General features: G+C 44.1%; 1 protein-coding gene across 1 annotated transcript; it reads left to right on the plus strand.

The window, feature by feature from the left end:
• Positions 1 to 520: 520 nt before the first annotated feature.
• On the plus strand, positions 521 to 26,718 carry CNN2 (calponin 2). The gene is made up of 7 exons (XM_063914364.1): positions 521 to 704; positions 3,534 to 3,655; positions 6,305 to 6,371; positions 9,607 to 9,744; positions 18,265 to 18,381; positions 20,295 to 20,441; positions 24,965 to 26,718. The coding sequence occupies exons 1-7, from the start codon at positions 645 to 647 to the stop codon at positions 25,217 to 25,219; spliced, it is 906 nt and encodes a 301-aa protein (XP_063770434.1). The 5' UTR covers positions 521 to 644; the 3' UTR covers positions 25,220 to 26,718.
• The last annotated feature ends 92 nt before the right edge of the window (positions 26,719 to 26,810 follow it).

Genomic DNA, 26,810 nt, shown 5'->3' on the forward strand with positions numbered 1-26,810 from the left:
ATTATATATTGTTATTGTCAAATGTAAAGCTCTCTGAGTCCTATTGGAGAAAAGTATAATTATAATTTACAGTATTTTAAACCTTAATCTCATATATTATTGCTGAAAAAGTGGACTCTGCATATTCAAACCAGTCCAGTGGTCACCGCAAAAACCCATCATTATTTTATTTTCTAACTCTGTGCTCATTTCTATTGTAACTACACTGAAGAAAGCCGATATATGAACATTATAAACACCTACAGAGCCTCGCTACTGACACAAGCGCATCATCTCTCAGCGGTCCATACCCTGCACACTGGGCGGACCCCATGTACTGTACATGTATGATGTATACACAGGCAGGCAGTGTACCTGCGGCTGCTGCTCCTATTGATGCTCTCACGCCGGATGCTTTGAGGGAATTTACTCGGATTTTGGGATTGGCAGGAAATACCCATCCTGAGGAATTCGGAGCCCTTTGCCCATATATGGGGATTTTTATTGTAAACCAATGGGGTGCCAGTGGGCGGGGCCCGGCCGCAGACACTGACTCAAGCAGAGGAAACTGACTCAGACAGACAGAGAGACAGAGGGGCAGACAGCCAGACAGACCGGGGAGAGAAGAGACCTCCGCAGCAGCAGCAGCCGCCGCCGCCGCCAGCATGAGTACCCAGTTTAACAAGGGTCCGTCCTATGGTTTGTCTGCAGAAGTTAGAAACAGGGTAAGACATTGACGGGGCTGGGCTGTGGGTCGCGGAGCTCAGATAACTTCTGTACAGACTGTCTCCTTCATAACTTACACATCTGTAGGTTCTCCCATATCGCTCTCACAGCAGTCTCTCGGTACGGAGTGTGTGTATCCATGACACAAAGTTCCGTATATACTTTATTATTCTTGTGTGTGAAAAGTCCAGGCTCGCCCCTTTCCCATCACTTCTTCTTTACTTGAATGTAACTTTGTGGTTTCTTTATTCGCTCCATATCCTGTGGCTGCACAGTGATAGGTGTACTGCACTATATGTTGTGTGACTGCAGCATTGTCCTCCTCATCCACAGAAGTCATCAAAACAAAATCATGTTATCAATCTGTTTAACACCCCCCTCTAGTGTCTCTGTTGGATCCTAATCCTCTCACCTTCATAATGATGCTGCTTTTGGCTATGATGTGTAGTGCTGCATGTGACACTTCTGGATCCTGAATGTGATGTCATTTTAAATTCTTTATTTTAATTTGCGCCAAAGGGCTGAATTCCGTTAGCCACAGTATGCTCTTCCTGACTTAGCGCTCCCGCTGATCACACTCCATTGTAAAAGTCTTATGCCTGTGACAATGCGGTCATTCTGGCTGGTAATATTAGTGGCCATAAGCAAAGTATTTGGTTAAAATGCAGATTTTTAGTAAAACACTCATAACTCCCAGCTGCTAGCAGAAAAACACCGGCACCACATAATTTAATACATTATTCTGCTTTATGCAGAATATCAACCCAAAATGATATATAATTATTGCCCGTATTATACTAATGAAAAACATCTAAGGCTGGATACACGCTGTGCAAATATTGTTCATACAACCTGACGAATATATGCCCAATATGTCTGTGACACATCACGTCAGCTGGGCAGCACAAAAGATGCCAATCTATCTTGCAGATATATCTTTACACCTGCCTGTGTGTATTGGCTACCAACCAACCTATATGCCAGCCGCAGGAACTGCCGACAGTGACGTCGCTACCGGTTCCTGTGGCCATGCATGTAGGTCAGTGAATTGGTAGGTGTGAGTGCACGTATCATTTGTGCAGAACACTTACTAGATCATTGGATTATTTGGGCCACCAGGCAGCCAGCTGATCCATCATTCAGGTGTGTACACAACATTGGGGGGGATTCAGCTGTTTTATTGCAGCCGCATCTTACGTTTAAAGTGACGGTAGCTATGAAATTGTTTGTGCCGCTAGCTCCTGAGGTGCACAGAAATCTGCCAAGGGTAGGGCTTTTGGGCACCATAACCAAAACGTACCGGTTTTTTTGAGCCTTAACTGTCTCTTTTGGGGGCGGGGGAGAAGTCACTTTACACAGCTAACCTGCATTTTGAACAATTTAATTCCCTCCTAATTGTCTTATTTATCATTAGGGAGGGGGTGTCCCAGGGGCTCTGACCAAAGTCCTGATATTGTTACCTGTACAATAGAGATTTCTCCCTACTTTTCACCTGCTCAAGGACTGTTATGGTTTGTATACAAACAAAAGCAGGTGTGTCACTTCACACAACTGACTGTTTAACATTTAGGAGCATGTACTTATGTTAATCAAGATTCCTGTAAAACATGGCAAACCAGGAGCACAAGTTTTCATTGTAATGATCCTTATGTAAAAAGAAAAGGCTGCTATTCTATACAGTCTGGCAAGAGAATCCATAAATGACATATTGAATGACATCTGTTGCCCAACACTGGTACTGACATGTTCTACCATAATTGCCCATGCAAGCTATTTCCAAATGCACTTGAATTTCATAATTGGACGCTGCTATTTGTGTAAATGCAATGACAGTTCATTTGTGACTTTGGGGAGTGTCCTCTTCATTTGCCTGATACTCCCCATTAGTCTTATTTTGTTAGGCTAGCCCCACACAATACAGGGAGGAATTTACAAAAAGTAAGGTCGGCCTCTTACAAATGTTCTAACAAAAGTACTTTATTGCTAAGTAGCTAAACGCACAAATGGTTAATGATTGTTTTATTTTTTAATAGGGAAAATGGCCCTGGCTAAATCATAGCCACATTTATTAAATACGTTTCAGCCAACACACCTCTGATCTAAAAATATTTAGCAATATACACTCATTGATAACAAAAATAGGTCTATGTTTTTTTTTTTGCAATGTCAGTGAAATGAACAGATGGTTAAATAATGTAAATAACGTCATACATTGACCACATGTGACTGTCGTCTTCCCATACAATTTTTCCTGCAAACATCTCATTATCTGAACATATATAGGTATAATCATATATAGGTATAATAGCAATTTTCTTGCTCGCCGGATCACTTTCTCTTTATACTATTTGGCATGTCCGCACTGATAAACTGAAGTGACTGGTTTTATAATTGGTCTGGGATTGGAAAATAAGACTGTCTTGTGATGAATGAGGAGACATGACACAGTTACACACCCTGTACAAGTCTGACACATTGCACACCCTGTACAAGTCTGACACATTGCCCTGCAGAGAAAGTTGAGATGTGTTACTCATCCCAATCTGAAAGATATGGATAAGCAGTTTCATAATTGGGGGCGGGGGTTTTGTTTTACGTTCTGTACAGTTGGGTTTCAACATACACTTCTTATTAATCTGACTTCCTCTATGAATAATATATGTATTGTATATGAAGTTGTGTTTTTCTTTGTAGAGAAATGTCCACTGAAGATTCAATTAATTTATGTACAGAAGGGGCTGTCAAATCAAATGTTTACTGTTATATCCTGGACTTTGACTTAGAATCCTAATATCTGTTTATAATATGTTCCTTTCCTTGTTTTCTAGTTGGCTCAAAAATATGATCCCCAAAAAGAAGCAGAGCTTCAAGTCTGGATTGAGGAAGTAACTGGAATGACCATTGGCCCAGATTTCCAGAAAGGGTTAAAAGATGGTGTCATCTTGTGCGAGTAAGTATAATGGACGAGATAAGAAAATATACCTTTTTATGCATAGATTACATTCTGACTTGCTCTTCCATGGTAATAGAATGGCTTGGACATAACAGTACCTTTGTTGTACTCGGAAGCCCATAGTGAATATTAATAACTTATACCTCTCAATTAAAAAGTCTGGTAGAACAGAGAATTTCCTTCCCCTTGCTATCTGCACCTGTGTAAGAGAGGATGATGTGATGTTTTTTCTCGAGTGGTTCTAAATGCAGCCTTTACGAACATAGAAATAACATGTAGATTATGTCAATTTTTTCTTGACATAGTTACCCATATAAATCTTTCATAACCATCCCAATGTTCATGTTTATTTCAACTTAAGAGGTAGACCACAAGAAATAGGAAGGGGCTGAAAGCAATTCTGCATTTAATGAGGCAAGAACAGTTTCTTCACCTTTTCCCTATAGCATGCCTACTCATTTTTGAAGAAGCTTAATGGGCCCTGCACACTTGAAGATATAACTCGTTCATATCGTTCAGTGTGTAGGCACCAACGATGAACGTTGCGCGGCCCCGCGCTCGTTCATCGTTGGTGCCATGTCGCTTATGCATGCAGGCCAATATGGACAATCTCGTCCATATTAGCATGCACTGGTATGGAGCCTGGTGACTGGGGGAGTGAAGAAACTTCACTCCCCCCGTCACCTCACCCCGCCCCCCCCCCCCCCCGCCGCCGGGTCGCCCGTCTGTCGTATCGGCCGACGGGCTGCTCGACGGCGGGTCGCCTAATGTGTAGGGGGTATAAGTCTTATATATTATACAATATTGTGCTAAAGTTTTAGGCAGGTGTGAGAATGCTTTCAAAAGTAGAAGTGATAATAGTTTGCATTTTGCCAATTGATAAAAATAAAGTGAGTGAACAGAAGAGAAATCTAAATTAAATCAATATTTGGTGTGACCACCATTTGCCTTCAAAACAGTATCAATTCTTCTAGGTACACTTGCACACAGTTTTTGAAGGAGCTCTGCAGGGAGGTTGTTTCAAACATCTTGGATAACTAACCACTTATCTTCTATGAATGTAGGATTTCTTAAATCCTTCTATCTCTTCATGTAATCCCAGACAGATTCAATGATGTGGGGGCCATATTATCACTTCCAGGACTCCTTGTTCTTCTTTACACTGAAGATAGTTAATGTCATTGTATGTTTGGGGTTATTGTCCTGCTGCAGATTAAATTTGGAGACAATCGGTTGCCTCCCTGATGGTATTGAATGATGGATAAGTACCTGCCTGTATTTCTTAGCAATGAGGACACTATTAATCCCCAACTTCATTTCACAAACTTGCAAGGAACCTCCACCATGCTTCACTGTTGCCTGCATACACTCATTATTGTACCGCTCTCCAGTTCTTGGGCGAACAAACTGCATTCTGTTACAGTCAGATATTTCATATTTTGACTCATCAGTCCAGAGCACCTGCTGCTATTTTTCTGCACCCAACTTCCTATGTTTTCGTACATAGTTGAGTCGATTGGCCTTGGTTCCACATCTTTTGGCCACAATTCTTCCATGAAGACCACTTCTGGACAGACTTCTCCGAACAGTAGATGGGTGTACCTGGGTCCCACTGGTTACTGCCAGTTCTGAGCTAATGGCACTGCTGGACATTTTCTGATTTTGAAGGGAAGTAAGCATGATGTGTCATCTGATGCATCTACGGTCCTCAGCGTTGTCCATTTCTTTGTACTTCAATGCTGAGAAATACAGGCAGGTACTTATCCATCATGCAGTAACATCAGGGAGGCGTCTGATTGGCTCCAAATTTAATATGCAGTAGGAGAACGACCCCAAACATACAGCCAATGTCATTAAAAAGTATCTTCAGCGTAAAGAAGAACAAGGAGTCCTGGAAGTGATGACATGGCCCCCACAGAGCCCTGATCTGAACATCATCGAGTCTGTCTATGATTACATGAAGAGACAAAAGGATTTGCAAGCCTACATTCACAGAAGATCTGTGGTTGGTTCTCCAAGATGTTTGGAACAACCCTGTTAAGTTCCTTCAAAAATCAAAAAGAATTGATGCTGTTTTGAAGGCAAAGGGTGGTCACACCAAATATTGATTTGATTTAGATTTCTCTTCTGTTTTGCATTCTGTTAATTGTTAAAAATTAACTATTAACACTTCTATTTTTGAAAGTATTCTTACTTTGCAACATTTTTTTCCACACCTGCCTAAAACTTTTGCACAGTACTGTATATCAGACATGCAAGTAAAGGGCCCAATACACTAGAGCGATTATGCCCGATTCCAGCCCAATTCGGGCATTCGGCCCAATATATTGGGTGAAATCGGGCAGTTTTGAGGTGTCTCCAGTCCGATCCGATGCACGTTCCCGTGAGCATCGGATTGGATCCTCCAGATTGAATGTGCTGCACATTCAATTAGGTCCGACCCGGAGGCATGGCTGGGATCGCCCAGGATATATCATATGCAAAAGGACAGCATCTGATGTATCTTGGGTGATCCTGCTCCCCGGGAGGCTGCCGGCGTGATCGCCCGCGATCGCCTCAGACATGCGGTCAGATAAGTGTATGGGTCCCTTTAGTGGTGAAATCTGTTCTTGATGGTTGTTTTTCCAAATATTTCTCACCCCACAGACTCATGAACAAGCTAAGGCCAAACTCCATAAAAAAAATTAATGTCTCCAAGCAAAACTGGCATCAGGTAAGAAAGTTTTACATTATAGAGAATGAGGGGTCTGGAGTGGCTTCTGGGTGAGTGTGGGCAAGGTGTTAGATGGGGAGGCAGAGGTGATATATAGGAGCAGATGTTTCATGAAACATAAACCATCTTGTTTATATTGGAAGGATGTGTGGTAATATATTATTACAGACTGTTAGGGGTATATTTTCTAAAGTGCGGATTTCTTGAAATGGAGATGTTGGCCATAGCAACCAATCAGATTCTACTTATTTTTCTAGCACTTTCTAGAAGATAATAGTTAGAATCAGATTGGTTGCTATGGGCAACATCTCCACTTCTATAAACCTGCACTTTAGTAAATATACCCCTAAATGTGTCTGAGCTGAGTAACTTAAAGGTTTAACCCCATTAAAAGGAGTATATGAGGAACTAGTATTTTGGCCCCCCAAATCACATCTTGCTGTTGTCCTGTCTCTCATCTGTACCCTTCAGCCCACCCTGTCTTCCTGTCCTCCTCATCTCCTCCCATCTCCCTTTTTCTCCTCGAACCCCTTTCCCAGGTTTCCCAGGCAGGGTGGGGGGTTGGCGGGGGAGAGAATGTTGCACACTGCACTGTCCACCTAGTTAACTGCTTTGGTGGGTTTATTTATTCTGGTCATGCATCTGTGCACTGTTGTGTATGGGGCTTCAAGCCTCCTTTGAGCACCATGGGTGTGGTTCATCAAATCGACAGTGTCTAGGTCGACAATGTTTAGGTCGACCACTATAGGTCGACAGTCACTAGGTCGACATGGATGGAAGGTCGACAGGGTTTCTAGGTCGACATGTGCTAGGTCGACAGGTCTAAAGGTCGACATGAGGATTTTTTTTTTGTGTCGTTTTCTTCGTAGAGTGACCGGGATCCCAAATTAGTGCACCGCGTACCCTCGCATGGCTCGCCATGCTTCTGGCATGGTGCCTTTGCTTCGCTCGGCACACTTTACCGCTCCAATCGTAGTCCACGTGGATCGTTAAGTATGAAAAAATTCAAAAAAAGAAAAAAAATGTGAAAAACTCATGTCGACCTTTAGACCTGTCGACCTAGCACATGTCGACCTAGAAACCCTGTCGACCTTCCATCCATGTCGACCTAGTGACTGTCGACCTATAGTGGTCGACCTAAACATTGTCGACCTAGACACTGTCGATCTTCAGACCGGATCCCGAGCACCATAGGCAGCTTCTTTTGCATTTTACCAGTGACTTTATGCGCTTATAAAAATTCAGGTGTATAAAATGACTGAACACACACTACTTCAATAGATTACTAGAACTTTATATCATATAAAAATGTATTTCATACATACAAAGACAATTCATTACATTTAATGTTAATGAACGGCATCCAATGCTATACATAAAAATTGTTGGTCACGTGACTGTTATTGTGTCTTCTATAGACACCATAAAAAATATATAATCTATCCTCATTTATAATGTCCCAACAAGAGGATTAAAACTTTGTAACATACGTGGACTCCAAAGTGCTACAATGTAGTTTGTAGTATCAGAATTAGCAAAAGTCTCCACTTGTCGTGGGCTCACCTGCCTCCACTCTCTGCCACACTGAATGTCCACTCCTAAGTGCTCCTTTCCAGAAGCTGCAGGTATGCTGTGGAGCGATTGGTGATGAAACACCTTCTAGCAGAGGAATGGACTTGTAAATGGGCAATAACGGGAGTCCTATTCTGCTGCTGCTGCGGTGGGTGCGTCTCTCGGTGGTGTGCACCAGCCACCGGAGCTCACCTTCGTGTCAGGACCGCGGCCAGCCTTTACACACCTGCTGTTTGCCTCCGGTCCTGATGTCTCATTCACGGTGGGCGCCTCTAGCATTTGGTGTCACAATAGGTGCCGTGGTGACCGGACAAATGAAAGCAGTGATCCGGGTGTAGGCAGGCAATTATAGCTGATAGTGCGTCCTTCCTGGAATTTAGGGGTGCAATCTCTAACGCGTTTTGCACCCTCGGGTGCTTCCTCATAGAGTGATTCCCATGTGGTTGCAAAAAATCCTTATAGCCCCTTATTTCCAATTGGACTGGTCTCATCATTGGTCAAAAACCTATACACAGGTGTATTAATCTAAAAGCACTGGATGCATTCATTAACACATTGGGTGCCGTTCACCACAGTATCAAATATCAATACAATTTTTTTATTCACTCTAAATATGCATTTTCTTCTGTCAAGGAAATAGTCATATAGAATGCATATCCATATAAATATTATTATGTATGAAAAAACAAAAAAAGGAAAGGAAAAAAGAAAAGATATACATGTATATGGAAAACACAAACAATTTGTTTGTGTTTTCCATATACATGTATATCTTTTCTTTTTTCCACAGCATACCTGCAGCTTCTGGAAAGGAGCACTTAGGAGTGGACATTCAGTGTGGCAGAGAGTGGAGGCAGGTGAGCCCACGACAAGTGGAGACTTTTGCTAATTCTGATACTACAAACTACATTGTAGCACTTTGGAGTCCACGTATGTTACAAAGTTTTAATCCTCTTGTTGGGACATTATAAATGAGGATAGTTTATATATTTTTTATGGTGTCTATAGAAGACACAATAACAGTCACGTGACCAACAATTATTATGTATAACATTGGATGCCGTTCATTAATTAACATTAAATGTAATGAATTGTCTTTGTATGTGTGAAATACATTTTTATATGATATAAAGTTCTAGTAATCTATTGAAGTAGTGTGTGTTCAGTCATTTATACACCTGAATTTTTATAAGCGCATAAAGTCACTGGTAAATTGGATTGTTTTTAGTATAGGCATTAAGAGCCTTACTTATTTTAGCTGTGTGCACACAGACACTGCTGGACTTAATTGCTGCTCATCATTATTGCAGGATAAGATTATTAAACATAAACTTTCTATTCATAATAAAGAGTGTTTCCATATATTAGCGCCTGAAAAAAGAGTTTTGTGAGCTTCTTTTGCATGCAGTGTTCGGAAATAGTAAGGTAGGTGCGTGAATGAGGTATCTGAGGTAGTATGTTAGGGGAACACATGTACCACCCTTTAACCAAAGTAAAGGTGTCCCATCAGAGTGGGGGGCTGTGTACTATATCTAGCATGCCTGTGATAGATTGGCACACTGCCCAATGTGTTTAATAGATGCTGGGTTAGATTAGTATGCACAGTATTATTGTAATTAATGCAATATAATTACAGAGTGACTTATCTCCCCTAAATATCTAGCTTGAAAACCTCTCAAACTTCATTAAAGCTATGAATCTTTATGGGATGAAATCTGTGGACCTGTTTGAAGCTAATGACCTTTTCGAAAATGGAAATATGACCCAAGTTCAGGTGTCTCTGCTGGCGCTGGCTGGCATGGTGAGTTGGTTCACTTTATTATTTGTGTGCTTAGTAGTTTAATATGCACATAATCTGTATGTAGTCATTGGAAAGAAACTGAGAAGAGAGCGCTGCATTTTTTGTTGCTAAACCGCCAATCTGATGTGAGCTTCACTTTCTCACTGACCATGAACACAGGCACAATGGGGTAACTTATAGCAGTGTATTGGATATGTTCATGTAAAGTATTTCTACATTTGTATTGTCATTGGTTCACTTAAACATCAGATATCAGCCACAATCAAATCCTCATTCTTTCACCTGAGGAACATAGCTAGAATCAAGCACTTAATTCCCTCAGATGACATGCCAAAAGTCATACATGCTTTTGTATCATCTCGTTTAGACTACTGTAATGCCCTCTACCTTGGTCTACCAGCAAAAGAATTGCAACGCTTACAGCTGGTGCAAAACACAGCTGCCAGGCTATTAACCAACCAGCCCCGTTCTAGCCACATAACACCCATCCTCTACTCCCTTCACTGGCTATCTGTAAGATGGCGAATCATCTTCAAGATTGGCTTACTGAGTTTCAAAGCATTACATGACCAAGGCCCAAGGTGCCTGAAACAGCTTCTGACCCCATACTGCCCCACTCGATTACTGCGATCTGTAGATGAAGGACTTTTAGCAGTACCTAGAATCTACCGTAATTCATCTGGTGGTCGAGCTTTTAGTCATGTGGCTCCGACTCTATGGAACTCACTTCCCTGCACAGTGCGAGAGGCAACAACTATAGAATCCTTCAAAAGCAGACTCAAAACTTTTCTGTTTACTAAAGCATTTCCATAGTGTCCTTTTAGTATCTTCATGCTTCTGTATTTTATGAAAATGTACTTCATTATTTTCTGTACTATATTATGCTATGTATCTGTTAAGCGCTTTGAGTCCTATTGGAGAAAGAGCGCTATATAAATAAAATTATTATTATTATTATTATTGCACAAGATGACTGTTTCTATTATGTGTAGCAGATAGGTTCACTTAAATATTTTTGTTGCCTTTTCTTTATGATGGTTATTTTTAGTTGGTAAATCCTGTTATATAATTATAATTGTATTTCTTTACACCTGGAATTTTTCACTTGCTGATTAAAGAAACCTTGTTCTTAAAGGGCACTTCCACCAGGACAGAATCACTTTTTTACAGTGATCATAACCCAACAGCCCATAATAAACCCCATAGTAAATACTGCCAAAATAGCTTAAGTGCTATCTTGTGTAAGTTATCCTTGATAAATTGGCCTTTCAAAGACTGTAACAAAATCACCATTCATGAGACATGTTACTATTGAGTCATTCGACTTCCAGAATTAAATCTAGATTTCTCTAACGTCCTAAGTGGATGCTGGGGACTCTGTAAGGATCATGGGGATTAGCGGCTCCGCAGGAGACTGGGCACAACTACAAAGAAAGCTTTTAGACTACTGGTGTGCACTGGCTCCTCCCACTAAGACCCTCCTCCAGACCTCAGTTAGATTCTTGTGCCCGGCCGAGCTGGATGCACACTAGGGGCTCTCCTGAGCACCTAGAAAGAAAGTATATTTAGGTTTTTTATTTTCAGTGAGATCTGCTGGCAACAGACTCACTGCAGCGAGGGACTAAGGGGAGAAGAAGCGAACCTACCTAACAGGTGGTAGTTTGGGCTTCTTAGGCTACTGGACACCATTAGCTCCAGAGGGATCAACCGCAGGACCCGACCTTGGTGTTCGTTCCCGGAGCCGCGCCGCCGTCCCCCTTACAGAGCCAGAAGCACGAAGAAGGTCCGGAAAATCGGCGGCAGAAGACTTCAGTCTTCACCAAGGTAGCGCACAGCACTGCAGCTGTGCGCCATTGCTCCTCATGTACACCTCATACTTCGGTCACTGATGGGTGCAGGGCGCTGGGGGGGGGGCGCCCTGAGGGCAATAGATAACACCTTGGCTGGCAAAATATACATCATATATAGTCCCAGAGGCTATATAGATGTAAAATTACCCCTGCCAGTATCACAGAAAAAGCGGGAGAAAGTCAGCCGAAAAGGGGGCGGGGCTTCTCCCTCAGCACACTGGCGCCATTTTTCCCTCACAGTTCCGCTGGAAGGAAGCTCCCTGGCTCTCCCCTGCAGTCTGAGAAACTACAGAAGGGTAAAAAAGAAAGGGGGGGCACTAAATTTAGGCGCAGTATAGATATATATATATATATATATATATATATGTAATATATATAAAAAAAAGCAGCTATAGGGAAAACACTCATTGATAGTGGGATCCCAGTGTTATATAGCGCTCTGGTGTGTGCTGGCATACTCTCTCTCTGTCTCCCCAAAGGGCTTTGTGGGGTCCTGTCCTCTGTCAGAGCATTCCCTGTGTGTTTGCGGTGTGTCGGTACGGCTGTGTCGACATGTTTGATGAGGAGGCTTATGTGGAGGCGGAGCAGATGCCTGTAAATGTGATGTCACCCCCTGCGGGGTCGACACCTGAGTGGATGGTGCTGTGGAAGGAATTACGTGATAGTTTCGACTCCTTACATAAAAGGTTTGACGACATACCTAATGTGGGACAGCCGGCTTCTCAGCCTGTGCCTGCCCAGGCGTCTCAAAAACCATCAGGGGCTCTGAAACGCCCGCTACCTCAGATGGTTGACACAGATGTCGACACGGATACTGACTCCAGTGTCGACGACGATGAGACTAATGTAACTTCCAGTAGGGCCACACGTTACATGATTGAGGCAATGAAAAATGTGTTGCACATTTCTGATGTTACCCCCGGTACCACAAAAAAGGGTATAATGTTTGGAGAGAAAAAACTACCAGTAGCTTTTCCTCCATCTGAAGAGTTAAATGAAGTGTGTGAAGAAGCGTGGGCTTCCCCTGATAAAAAGATGGTAATTTCTAAGAGGTTACTAATGGCGTACCCTTTCCCGCCAGAGGATAGGTCACGCTGGGAAACATCCTCTAGGGTGGATAAAGCGCTCACACGCTTGTCGAAGAAGGTGGCACTACCGTCTCCGGATACGGCCGCCCTGAAGGAATCTGCGGATAGAAAGCAGGAGGCTATCCTGAAATCTATATATACACACACAGGTGTGACCGGCTATAGCTTCAGCCTGGATGTGCAGCGCTGCTGCTGCGTGGTCAGATTCCCTGTCAGAAAATATAGCTACCCTAGACAGGGACACTATTTTGCTGAACGTAGAGCATATAAAAGACGCACTTTTATACATGAGGGATGCACAGAGGGATATTTGCCGGCTGGCATCCAAAATTAGTGCAATGTCCATTTCTGCCAGGAGAGGGTTATGGACTCGGCAGTGGACAGGTGATGCAGATTCCAAACGACACATGGAAGTTCTGCCTTATAAGGGTGAGGAATTGTTCGGGGATGGTCTCTCGGACCTCGTTTCCACAGCAACAGCTGGGAAGTCTACATTTTTGCCCCATGTTCCCTCACAACCAAAGAAAGCACCGTATTATCAGGTACAGTCCTTTCGGCCCAATAGGGGCAAGCGGGTTAAAGGCGCGTCCTTTCTGCCCAGAGGCAGAGGTAGAGGGAAAAAGCTGCAGCATACAGCCAGTTCCCAGGAGCAAAAGTCCTCCCCCGCTTCCTCAAAGTCCAAAGCATGACGCTGGGGCTCCACAGGCAGAGCCAGGTACGGTGGGGGCCCGTCTCAAGCATTTCAGCAAGCAGTGGGCTCACTCACGGGTGGATCCCTGGATCCTTCAAATAGTATCTCAGGGGTACAAACTGGAATTCGAGACGTCTTCCCCCCCCGCCGTTTCCTCAAATCTGCCTTGCCAACCACTCCCTCAGGCAGGGAGGCAGTGTTACAGGCAATTCAAAAGCTGTATTCACAACAAGTGATAGTAAAGGTGCCCCTACTTCAACAAGGAAGGGGTTACTATTCCACAATGTTTGTGGTACCGAAACCGGACGGTTCGGTGAGACCCATTTTAAATTTGAAATCCTTGAACACATATATCAAAAAATTCAAGTTCAAGATGGAATCGCTCAGGGCGGTTATTGCGAGCCTGGACGAGGGAGATTACATGGTATTGCTGGACATCAAGGATGCTTACCTACATGTCCCCATTTACCATCCTCACCAGGAGTACCTCAGGTTTGTGGTACAAGATTGTCATTACCAATTCCAGACGTTGCCGTTCGGTCTCTCCACGGCTCCGAGGGTCTTTACCAAGGTAATGGTGGAAATGATGATACTCCTTCGAAGGAAGGGAGTTTTATTTATCCCGTACTTGGACGATCTCCTGATAAAGGCGAGGTCCAGAGAACAGTTATTGGTAGGGGTAGCACTATCTCGGGAAGTGCTGCAACAGCACGGCTGGATTCTAAACATTCCAAAGTCACAGCTGGTCCCTACGACACGCCTGCTGTTCCTAGGGATGGTTCTGGACACAGAACAGAGAAAAGTGTTTCTCCCGGAGGAGAAGGCCAAGGAGCTGTCATCTCTAGTCAGAGGCCTCCTAAAACCAAAACAGGTGTCGGTGCATCACTGCACGCGGATCCTGGGAAAAATGGTAGCTTCCTACGAAGCGATTTCATTCGGCAGGTTTCATGCAAGAACCTTTCAGTGGGACCTGTTGGACAAGTGGTCCGGATCGCATCTTCAGATGCATCGTCTGATAACCCTGTCTCCAAGGACAAGGGTGTCTCTGCTGTGGTGGCTGCAGAGTGCTCATCTTCAAGAGGGCCGCAGATTCGGCATACAGGACTGGGTCCTGGTGACCACGGATGCCAGCCTTCGAGGCTGGGGAGCAGTCACACAGGGAAGAAACTTCCAAGGACTATGGTCAAGTCAGGAGACTTCCCTGCACATAAATATTCTGGAACTAAGGGCCATTTACAATGCCCTAAGTCAGGCAAAACCCCTGCTTCAAAACCAGCCGGTACTGATCCAGTCAGACAACATCACGGCAGTCGCCCATGTAAATCGACAGGGCGGCACGAGAAGCAGGACGGCGATGGCAGAAGCCACAAGGATTCTCCGATGGGCGGAAAATCACGTGTTAGCACTGTCAGCAGTGTTCATTCCGGGAGTGGACAACTGGGAAGCAGACTTCCTCAGCAGGCACGACCTCCACCCGGGAGAGTGGGGACTTCATCCAGAAGTCTTTCAAATGATTGTAAACCGGTGGGAAAAACCACAGGTGGACATGATGGCGTCCCGCCTAAACAAAAAGCTAGAAAAATATTGCGCCAGGTCAAGAGACCCGCAGGCGATAGCTGTGGACGCTCTGGTAACACCGTGGGTGTACCGATCGGTTTATGTGTTCCCTCCTCTTCCTCTCATACCAAAGGTACTGAGGATAATAAGGAGAAGAGGAGTAAGAACTATACTCATTGTACCGGATTGGCCAAGAAGAGCGTGGTATCCGGAACTTCAAGAAATGATGTCAGAGGACCCATGGCCTCTACCGCTCAGACAGGACCTGCTGCAGCAGGGGCCCTGTCTGTTCCAAGACTTACCGCGGCTGCGTTTGACGGCATGGCGGTTGAACACCGGATCCTGAAGGAAAAGGGCATTCCGGAGGAAGTCATTCCTACGCTGATAAAAGCTAGGAAAGAAGTAACCGCGAACCATTATCACCGCATATGGCGAAAATATGTTGCGTGGTGTGAGGCCAGGAAGGCCCCAACGGAAGAATTTCAGCTGGGCCGGTTCCTGCACTTCCTACAGTCAGTGGTGACTATGGGCCTTAAATTGGGTTCCATTAAGGTCCAGATTTCGGCTCTATCAATTTTCTTCCAGAGAGAATTGGCTTCACTACCTGAAGTTCAGACTTTTGTTAAGGGAGTGCTGCATATTCAGCCCCCTTTTGTGCCTCCAGTGGCACCTTGGGATCTCAACGTGGTGTTGGATTTCCTAAAGTCACATTGGTTTGAGCCACTGAAAACCGTGGATTTAAAATATCTCACGTGGAAAGTGGTCATGTTGTTGGCCTTGGCTTCGGCCAGGCGGGTTTCAGAATTGGCGGCTTTGTCATGTAAAAGCCCTTATCTGATTTTCCATATGGATAGGGCAGAATTGAGGACTCGTCCCCAGTTTCTCCCCAAAGTGGTATCAGCTTTTCATCTGAACCAACCTATCGTGGTGCCTGCGGCTACGAATGACTTGGAAGCTTCCAAGTTGTTGGATGAAGTCAGGGCCCTAAAAATTTATGTTTCCAGGACAGCTGGAGTCAGGAAGACTGACTCGCTTTTTATCCTGTATGCGCCCAACAAGTTGGGTGCACCTGCTTCTAAGCAGACTATTGCTCGCTGGATCTGTAGTACGATTCAGCTTGCACATTCTGCGGCTGGACTGCCGCATCCTAAATCGGTAAAAGCCCATTCCACAAGGAAAGTGGGCTCTTCTTGGGCGGCGGCCCGAGGGGTCTCTGCTCTTCAACTTTGCGTTCTCTCATTCGGTGCTGCAGAGTCATCCGCACTCTCCCGCCTGTTTGGGAGCTTTGGTATAATCCCCATGGTCCTTACGGAGTCCCCAGCATCCACTTAGGATGTTAGAGAAAATAAGAATTTACTCACCGGTAATTCTATTTCTCATAGTCCGTAGTGGATGCTGGGCGCCCATCCCAAGTGCGAATTGTCTGCAATACTTGTATATAGTTATTGCTTAACTAAAGGGTTATTGTTGAGCTATCTGTTGAGAGGCTCAGTTGTTATCATGCTGTTAACTGGGTATTGTATCACGAGTTATACGGTGTGATTGGTGTGGCTGGTGTGAGTCTTACCCGGGATTCAATATCCTTCCTAATTGTGTCAGCTCTTCCGGGCACAGTATCCTAACTGAGGTCTGGAGGAGGGTCTTAGTGGGAGGAGCCAGTGCACACCAGTAGTCTAAAAGCTTTCTTTGTAGTTGTGCCCAGTCTCCTGCGGAGCCGCTAATCCCCATGGTCCTTACGGAGTCCCCAGCATCCACTACGGACTATGAGAAATAGAATTACCGGTGAGTAAATTCTTATTTTTCACAATTTTATGGTAAAATGGGGTCATCCTGGGGATACATCTATATAAATTTGGTAAAAGTATGACAATTTGTGTAACCTGGGCACATTTTGTAATAAAGTAATGATATCCCCATGCTGTGGTAATGGAATCACCAAGTTGGTAATGAACATGGTAAAACTTTATTATAAAACCATGTCATGGAGAGAGAATTATTTATGGCTGTTAAATTGCCTTATTTCCATTGGTATCCGGTCTTTAGGACGATCATTATTGGTCAACATACATTATGTAATGGTCAAAAGGTTGACATAACTTTTTTTCATACTTTAACATCCACGTGGATTATGACTGGGAACAGTAACTTGTGCTGAGCGCATTGGTAGCAGAGCGAGGAACCTTGCCCCATGAGCAATGCGAGGGGACGCAGTACACTAATTAGGGGGTCCATGTGCTAACAATTACATATTAACACCCCACAAAACCTTTAAAAAACTCATGTCGACCATTTTCATGTCTACCTTTTGCTTGTGTCGACTTTATTCATGGCGACCTTGTGCTGGTCGACCTTTTGCAGTCAAACCAAATGAACCATATCCGTGTCCATTATATTAACCCTTATATTGAGATATTATGTGATAATTTAATCCTATATAAATGTTCATTATATTAGAGATGTGCGGTTCAGTTTTGAGTTGGTTCTTCCGCCCGGTTCGGATCTGTGTGTTTGGAACCGCCTCTAAAAATCAAAGATATCCCTGAAAGATGACATTTTGCTTCATGTTCAGACCCGAACTTAGCGTGAAGAATGGAGTCAAAACCGAACCGAATCTTTATATGTAAATGAATGGAAGCCTGTCCATAACAGTGAACGCTGATAGTTTAAAGAGCCCTAATGGGAAGTACACAATCACAAATCAAAATAATTTTTCTCTATTAGCAAAATAGAACACTTCAACTGATTAATAATGGCAACATAATGCACCTGCATTGACTTTTATGTTGTAGGCTCTGTGGGTGTTATTCAGAGACGGATGCAGATCTTGCTTCCTGCAGCAAGATCTGTGTCCATCTCCTCACGTGCTGGAGGCCGCACAGAATGTGGGTAGCGCCACTTCACGATGTTTCCGCAATTTAATTGCAGGCGCATCTGTTAGAAGTTGACCCCTGGCTGCTCTGGTAGGTGGTCTGCCACCATTTTTTCTATCGTAGCTGCCGCATGTGATGTCATGCTGCTGTCCCGAAATGCTTGCAACGTGCCCCCATTTCGGCTGTCGCACCCCTGCAATACCACTCCCCCAAACGCCCGTCACTTTCGATCATCTTGCGGCGCGCCGCAAGGAGAAGGGCCGCACACTGTGGCCAGTGATTGTGCCAGACCAGATGCACGCGGCCACTGTGTACAGACGCGTGGCTGCGTCCATCTCTGAACCGGTCCATATGTCCACATTTGAATGGAATTGCCCTAAGGTAGTATTTTGTGTGCCCTAACAGTAGTGGAGTAAGGTGTTTTTTTCTGTCTTTTTATTCTTTGGTCATTATTTGATGTTTAGGCAAAAACTAAAGGTCTGCAAAGTGATGTGGATATTGGGGTGAAATACTCAGAGAAGCAAGAAAGAAACTTTGATGAAAACACAAAGAAAGCGGGACAGTGTGTCATTGGACTACAGGTAAGGTTAGCAGTGGTTTTGAGATTTGCACTCCGCAGTTTCTAAGGCTGGGTACACACCTGACTGCCACGTCGATGATCCCACCATCATGCCGACTGAACGGCTGATCCAGGTAAGTATATACACTTACCGATCGGCCATTCGATGCGTCGATCAGGAAACCCAGCGGAGTGGGCATTTGAATTTGCCCACCGAGCTGTCACATCAGCCCACCGCAGCAAGTGTATGGGCAGTTGGCGGACCGCCGATAGATCTGAAGATATATCAGCCATCAGCTGTGCTGCACAGTAGACATGATATGTTTGTGAATGACATATCGAGGGTACACACCCGCTGACAGGCTCGCGATATATCGCCCATTTGATCAAACAGCTGATATATAGGCCATTGTGTACCCAGCTTAAGACTTTATGGTTAATAATGGTCATGAAGATGGGCCTATTTTTATGTGGGGTTTTGGGGATGTAGTCTTATCTGTCCTATTGTTAATCCAGCCCTGCCTACTGTAACTTCAATACTTAACAAATATCTATTTTATATTGCAATAAATGCGGGCGCACTCAGTGAGATAAAATATCAATTGCTTTTACTGCAAACAACATATGCTCACTTACATCAGGGTTTAAAAGCACCAGTGTGTAACGGAATCGCCGCTGTCTCCAAATCCCAGCAGGCGGCTTGCCCCGCACCGAACTGGCTGCAGTTCTCACATAAAACAGCGTCTCAGCTCCCGGACTTTGCACCGCTCATCAGCTAGTGAGCAGTGCAAAGTCCGGAAGTGCCTATCTATTTTATATTGTTTACATAAAGTCTAATTTAATTTGGAAGCATCACCCTGGCACCCATTATCAAAAGCGTGACACTTTCCTGGAGATAAATTTTTTCTGCACTGTTGAGTTCATGATTCTGTAGTGGCTATAATAACTCTGAATCATGAATCTGTAAATAGAGTTAAGCCAGGCACACACTATTTTGAACGATTTGCCTGACTCCTACGGATCGGAACGACAAATCGTCCAGTGTGTTCGCACTATGGGGGGTCATTCTGACCCGTTCGCGCGCTGCGTTTTAACGCAGCAGAGCGAACGGGTCCCTACTGCGCATGCGCCGGCGCCTTAGTGCGCCTGCGCATGCCAGACGGCCGAAGGCCGTAGCAGGGACACGATCGCCTCTGCCTGATTGACAGGCAGAGGCGATCACTGGGCGGGAGGGGGCGGAACGGCAGCGTTTGGCCGCCGTTTCATGGGTTTGGTCCGGCCAACGCAGCCGTGGCCGGACCGAACGGGGAGTGGGCCGCAGTGGTTGTGTGACGTCACACGCAGTCGCTGCAGGCCGGGGAGTGATGAGTAGCTCCCAACCAGCACGCTAAAGCTGCGCTGGCCGGGAGCTACTCTTGCAGTGCAAAGGCATCGCCGCTGTGTGATGCCTTTGCACTTCTGCGAGGGGGGGCCGGACTGACATGCGGGGCGGGCTAGCCCTGTGCTTGGCGTCCCCCTGCATGTCAGGAAAGAAGCACAGCTACGATCAACTCGGAATGACCCCCTATGTGCGCTCGCGCAGCGTCGTCAATCGCACCTTCATGTCAGCCCTACATGTTGCTCAATCTGAAGATGTGGCTGACGGCAGGGCAAAGTATATTGTGTGGCCGTTAACCAGATCGTGCAGTGTGTACGGACCACATGATATAACATTCTGTTGTATCTGCTGTCCACTAGGTACACAAGTCTAATGTGTTCCCAGCTTTAGCGCTAAATCTGTGGCCTAATTCTGCATCTGAAATATGGACCACAATTGCAAAGAGTTAGGATCCGCTGGGGGTGGGTATAGGCAAGAGGTGCGGTGGGTAACTCCAGAATATTTACTGAACAGATGTAATTGGCGTATGTAAATAAATTCATATCCTTCTTATGCAGATGGGTACAAATAAGTGTGCCAGCCAGTCTGGTATGACCGCGTATGGAACAAGAAGGCATCTGTATGACCCAAAGCACAATATCTTGCCTCCCATGGACCATTCCACTATCAGCCTTCAGATGGGCACCAACAAAGGAGCCAGCCAGGTAAAGAGTACTAAACATACTATACTACACTGCAGCCATGATAGCCTTATGTGCTATAGGAGACTTGTTGCTAGCACCGCTCTGCGGTTTGTTATTAGGTTTGCAGTGAGCCCTTGCAGAGTACTTCATTGTCATGGCTGATTTGTAATGCACAGATACTGATACAATCTTAAGCAATGGCAATACATTTCACAAAAGAAAACAATACATTTATTTAATTGTTCTGGAAGTGGTAGCGCCCGGAGTTGTTTTTTCTGCAAGTACCTGGATCCAAATGGTTCAACTGTAATACCTCCAGACAAGTGTACCAGCAATTACACAAATATTATTTTTCACTGTAAATACTTCAGTTTGCATTGAATAACAGAATTCGACAACGGTATTATATTAATACAATACTAATTGTTAATAGAGCTTGTCTAAAACAAGTTGTAACCATTACTACTACGCATGCAAACAATAGAGCAGAGGTTCCCAAACTGTGTGCCATGGCTTCCTGGGGTGCATCGGGACACTTGCAGGGGTGCCCTGGGTTGGTGGTCCAGGACCAATTCAAATTATTCATGGTCAATATAATAGGCAAAACCAGTGCTGGTGGCTGCCAGTCATAAAATATGTGGCCAAACAGAAGCAAATCTTGTCCCTCACCACACAACTGACCCTAAGGATGACATATAAACGCGATCTACTTAATGTAATATTTATTTCTAAATTTCTCAGTAAGAAATGTTTGGCCTAGGGGTGCCGTGAAAAAAATTCTGATATTCTAGGGCGCCGTGATTCAAAAAAGTTTGGAAATCACTGCAATAGTGCAATACCTTTAGTCACTCTTACACTACTCTGTACCATCAATATCCCCAAATGAGTTCAAACCACAAAGTTCAGCTGAGTAGTTTATAGATGGTGCACGTTAGGTTAGGTGCCCTACTGTATCTCCAATAGGGATTCATGGCATTAGGCAAATGTTACCGAGCAAATTTCCCATTTCAATTGTTGCTGCTTGTGACCAACACAAAAGAGACACTTTCTCTAGGTTGCTGCTACTCCTCTCTCAAGTGACGTTTCCTAGCAAGGTTACAAATTAGTACATTAATTCCAACTAGTCTCTTGCTGACTTTTCTTTATAATTCCCTGAGGATGTGAGGGTTTACAGTAATCGGGAATCTGTTAATCTGTGGGGAATACTGTCTACTGTAAATCCCTCGAGGGAAGTAAATAATGCAGAATATCCTTTTATGGTACTCCTCGTCTCTCTATTTACCTCGAGTGCAGCTTTTCTCCACTAACTTTCTGTAACGTCAATCAAGTATGCAGGAGCATTAGTGTAAAGAAGGGCTTCACAGAGCTGCATTGGCTGTTAAGAGTCATTTTGTAGTAGGATATCTGACAGCAATGCCTGCTCTGAAAGGAAGCCCCAGTGTTCACTTAGCACAGAATACTGCAGACTTGAATGCTAAAACTCCGTTCTAGGCAAATACACCCACCCCTGAGGGGGGTTCTATATGTAGGGCTATAGCTGGGTAGCGTGACATGCAGAATGATACAGGTGCTGTTTTGCCTCCCTGTATAGCCAGTGCCTGTTGAGCTGTGATGGCTCCTACTATGCGGTGCTAAGGTAAATTGTAGTTATACCTCTCCAGGTATCTGTGTTAGGGCTCCATGCTGTCAGTTAGGGATACTTGGTCTCTTTCCGGACAATCTGCTCCCATGAGCTGTCCTTTTGTTACTGCTGCCCACCTCTTGCCTTAATTGGGGAGGCCTGGTCCACTTTGAGGCATTACCAACTGCTAGGGCTCCAGATAATGCTCCTCTCACTGCTGCTACGGAAGCTGCTACTGTGGTCACTCTTATTACATCTGCACCCCCACACTTGCCTTGCATGGGGATAGAGCCACCTCACTGACCACCCTTGTGGGAGGAAGGTCTGCCTCCATTTTTTCCGTCACCCTCACGCCACCTCAGCACACTCCTGATGCCATAGCTCTCCTCTCAAGATTACCTCAGCTCAGCTCTCCCCAATCACCTCTTTTTCCCAACTGTCACTGCTCTCATCACCTGACTGGTCATGTGACCTGCTCGTGTGCTCTTGAGCAGCTGCTGGGAGCTGCGTTATGTCAGTTGTATAATAACATATACCTGCATTGTAGCATGATGCACAATGTCAGACATACTGTGGTACTTCACATTGTGGTGTATTACAGATTGTTATAGGGTTTCCTATCATATAATCAATGAAGTATGTTTGCAGCAGTGCAGACAATTTCTCTGTGAATACCTATTTCATGTAACACCATAGTCCAAGTTGTGCTCCTGTATTGGCAGAATCTTTCCTCTGATTTATTATAGTTATTATATTGGCTCATTTTAACTGTTACATGTAAAGTTTATGACCACAATAGCAATAGACTTTGGGAGTATGAGATTACCCATTACTGTAAAGGCAGGTAAGTGTGTACAACAGTGTGTACTATAGCGCTGAATCTCTTGAGTGTGTTATACATCCTTTTCTGTAAACATAAGCAGCACAGATCACACAGCATACTGGTGGTCATTCCGAGTTGTTCACTCGTTGCCGTTTTTTGCAACGGAGCGATTAGGTGGAAAATGCGCATGGTACGCAGCGCGCATGTGCTAAGTATTTTAACACAAAACTTAGTAGATTTACACAAGCTCGAGCGCCGTTTTTTCCACGCTCGAGTGATCGTAGTGTGATTGACAGAAAGTGGTTGTTTTTGGGCGGAAACTGGCCGTTTTCAGGGGGAGTGCTAAAAAACGCAGGCGTGCCAGGTAAAAACGCAGGAGTGGCTGGAGAAACGGGGGAGTAGCTGGCCGAACAAAGGGCGTGTTTGTGACGTCAAACCAGGAACTAAACGGACTGAGGTGATCGCAATCTAGGGGTAGGTCTGGAGCTACTCAGAAACTGCAAGGAATTATTTAGTAGCAGTTCTGCCAATCTTTTGTTCGCTATTCTGCTAAGATACACTCCCAGAGGGCGGCAGCCTAGCGTTTGCAATGCTGCTAAAAGCAGCTAGCGATCGAACAACTCGGAATGAGGGCCATTGTTGCATCTCTGTTTCCTGCACTCAGTCATCCTACACTGATACAAAGAATAATATCTCTCAAGGGGAGATGTGTCAAGCCTTGGAGAGAGATAAAGAGAAGTTGCCAATAGCAACCAAGCAGCTTCTGTCATTTTTCTATTTTAGTCTTTGAAATGGCTAAATATTAGGTGGTTTTAATGTTATGGCTAATTGGTGTATATTGGTACAGCTCAGTGCAGTTGACTTCTTTAGCCAGAAGAAATCAAAACATTACAGATCACAATTATGTACAGCATATCAAATTGCTTTCTTTTTTATAAGCATAGTTACACTCTGTAAACTGAGGAAATATTTAACTATAAAGATCGGTATCCTATTAGTACTTTACCACTAGGATTGCTGGGGGCTATCTTCTTATCCCGATGTTGCGGTTGCGGGGGTGCCGCGGGTGGGGGAGGGGGTCCGGAGCTACCGTGGGTGGGGGAGGAGCGGTTGTAGGGGCTGGGGCGGTGGTGCTGCGGGTGGGGGAGGGTGTCCGAAGCCACCGCGGGTGGTGGAGGGGGGACTGTGGGGGTGCCGCAGATGGGACCCGGAGGTACTGCGAGTTGGGGAGGGGCAGGTAATACTTCTCCTGGAAGCAGCTAAGCCACTGTCCTCCCTTTGGCAGTGGCTCTCCCGGAGACTCGCACAGCAGCCAAGCAGCTAGTCACTGTTATTAGTGTCGGTGTCCCAACGCGCCACATTACGGGGAAGAAGATGCACTCAATAAACAGCTCCCAGCAGCCCTTAGCGCCAGAATGCTCTGGCACCAGAGACTTGCTGCAGATGCAGTGGCATACCCTCCAGCTGTACCTTTTTTGCAGCTACAGTACCTTTTTTTTTATGGTCTGTACCGATTTTTGGCACTCCAAACTTCAATTGAAAGTACAGGAAAAGGGGCCACCTCTTCGAATGTGTACCGATTTTTATATGTAAAATGTTGGAGGGTATTAAGTGGGCCTATATTGGGGTGTGGTCCTGGAGCTGCAGTTCCATCAGCCCCATTGTTAATCCTGCTCTGGGAACACATAGCAGCCAAAGGGCAGAGTCTCCGATTGGATGTAACCTGCGTGGGAGGACGTTTCTCGTCCAATCAGCAGTGGACTGGGTGTGATAGACCTGCTGCTAACCCAATGAGAGCTCCTAGCCACGCCCAGCGTTATACACACAGTCACAGAGTCACAGATCTGGGCTATTATATAGGAGATTTTATTTAATTGAGTAATTGGATAGCCCTCAGGGAATCAATTAGCAACGGTACATCGAATTCTCCCCTAAATCTTGTAATGCGGGAGATGTCTGGAGAACAGTTTTCTTTCCTATGTATGTTCTAAAGTAACTTGATTTTACAAGGGTATCAAAACTTGCTGATAAAAAAAGAGCCAGATTAATTCCTTAATTGTAAATAATGGTATGTATGTTACGTACTATATGTTGTTTCAGGTGGGAATGACTGCTCCTGGTACACGCCGCCACATCTATGATACAAAGATGGACACAGAGAAGTGTGACGCTTCTTCAATGTCACTTCAGATGGGATCCAACCGAGGAGCCAATCAAAGTGGCCAGATCTTTGGGTTGGGCCGGCAAATCTATGATCCCAAATATTGTCCAAAGGGCAATCCTAACAATCTGCCCAATCAGAATGAGGAAGAAGATCAGCAACAGTACAGCTACCATCATGAACAGGACTTCTAAATCACTTGCGTTGTGTGGGCTTCAACACAGTATGTCACGCACCGATTATATGACCAAACTGCCTTTATTGGCCTTTTAATAACTCCGCCAAAACTCCAAAATAAGTGGACTTGAACATTTTCTATTTTTTTTTTTTCAAAATTTTTTTTAAACTGTTCTTTTTTTTTTTAGGTAAAATTGAAAAAAAGATTTAAAAAGTGTCTGGATGTTGTAATGGTATGTAATTCAGCCATATCTACAGAGGTGTGCTTTATGATTTTACTATTGCTTTATAACACTCAGGGGAGATACTATTAGCCATACCTCCTTCATGAGTGCTCACAAACTAGTGAATTCTCTAACCTCGAAAAATGTTTTGTTGGAGAACCCACAAAACAACTTTTTTGTGTCTCGTGCAGCTACAGTATGCAATGTGTTTTTTTGTGTTCCTGGGGTGCTGAAATTGGTGAAGCTAGATTTTCCTGTTCCCTAATGTGACACACTCAAGCCAGTCCTGCAGGGTGGGAAGTAATCAGAAAATGTTCTGCAGATATCTTTCTGGAGAGGTGTAAACTGGTTACTCTTTTTTTTTTTTTTTTTTTAAATCTAGTAGTTCTGTCTATTTTATATCTTGCTTATGACCAAATAACATACCTCTTTGTGTATTATGGAAAAATTCAGGTTCAAATATTTCTCATGCCTACTTCAAGGAGACTATGGGGCAAAGGTGATAGGGTGTGAGAATCAGAAAGTGAGAGATTTTGGTAAAATTCTCCTGGTTTTTTAAAGTGGCATACATTTACATGGCAAAACCAGGTTGATTTTGCCATGTAAATGATTGCCACTTTAAAAAAAACAGGAGATTTTTACCAAAATCTCTCACTTTCTGATTGTCACAACCGATTACATTTCACCCTATGCATGGTCTCCTATATACACAATATAGAATAAAGTCTTATTTGTTACATTTACTTAATTGTGTTTCTCCCTGTTCCTGCTGGCAGAGCTCATCAGTAAAGTGGTGGGCCAGTCTGTGTGAGTAGAGCGAGTAGAACTGTTACATACTGATGTAATGATGATACTGTAATACTTGATGGTACCTTCTTAGATGTTAAGTATAGTTTGCACTAGATAAAATGTTTAGTGTATCTATGGCAAACTGATTATATATCAACTGAAAGATGCCACCAAATGTAATGTGACTTTGTTTTTTTATCCTGGAATAATATGACAATCGTACATATATTAGTACATATGATACCTAATGGTGTTACTGGTTATCTCAACATATTGTTTTTCTGTAGACTGTTCTTTTTGTAGGCTGTGTCCTCATGCATTTTATGCATACAGAGTTCCTTATGGGAAAGGAGAAATGGGACTCCTCATTAACCAGAACTCCATGCCGCAGTGCAAGCACATCATTTTATACCTTACCTACATTCCTTGACCGGAGACAATATGTGAATGTCTTTTGTATGTTTAAAAAGTGTTTTTCTAATCTAATAAAGGATGCGACTGGACACATGATTTATGTTTTTGTTATTAAAGCTAAAACACAGCTTGTCTGTGAAATTCTCAAACATGAATTTATCATTTAGCATAACTTCAGTTT

The sequence above is a fragment of the Pseudophryne corroboree genome, chromosome 1 (assembly GCF_028390025.1).
Source record: "Pseudophryne corroboree isolate aPseCor3 chromosome 1, aPseCor3.hap2, whole genome shotgun sequence".
Lineage (NCBI taxonomy): Eukaryota > Metazoa > Chordata > Amphibia > Anura > Myobatrachidae > Pseudophryne > Pseudophryne corroboree.

Excerpts from the sequence above, each read along its gene's own strand:
- CNN2 (XM_063914364.1), top strand. The coding sequence starts at position 645 with ATGAGTACCCAGTTTAACAAGGGTCCGTCCTATGGTTTGTCTGCAGAA. Across the intron at positions 705-3,533 it reads CTGCAGAAGTTAGAAACAGG|TTGGCTCAAAAATATGATCC; the intron begins GTAAGACATTGA and ends CTTGTTTTCTAG. Across the intron at positions 3,656-6,304 it reads GATGGTGTCATCTTGTGCGA|ACTCATGAACAAGCTAAGGC; the intron begins GTAAGTATAATG and ends CTCACCCCACAG.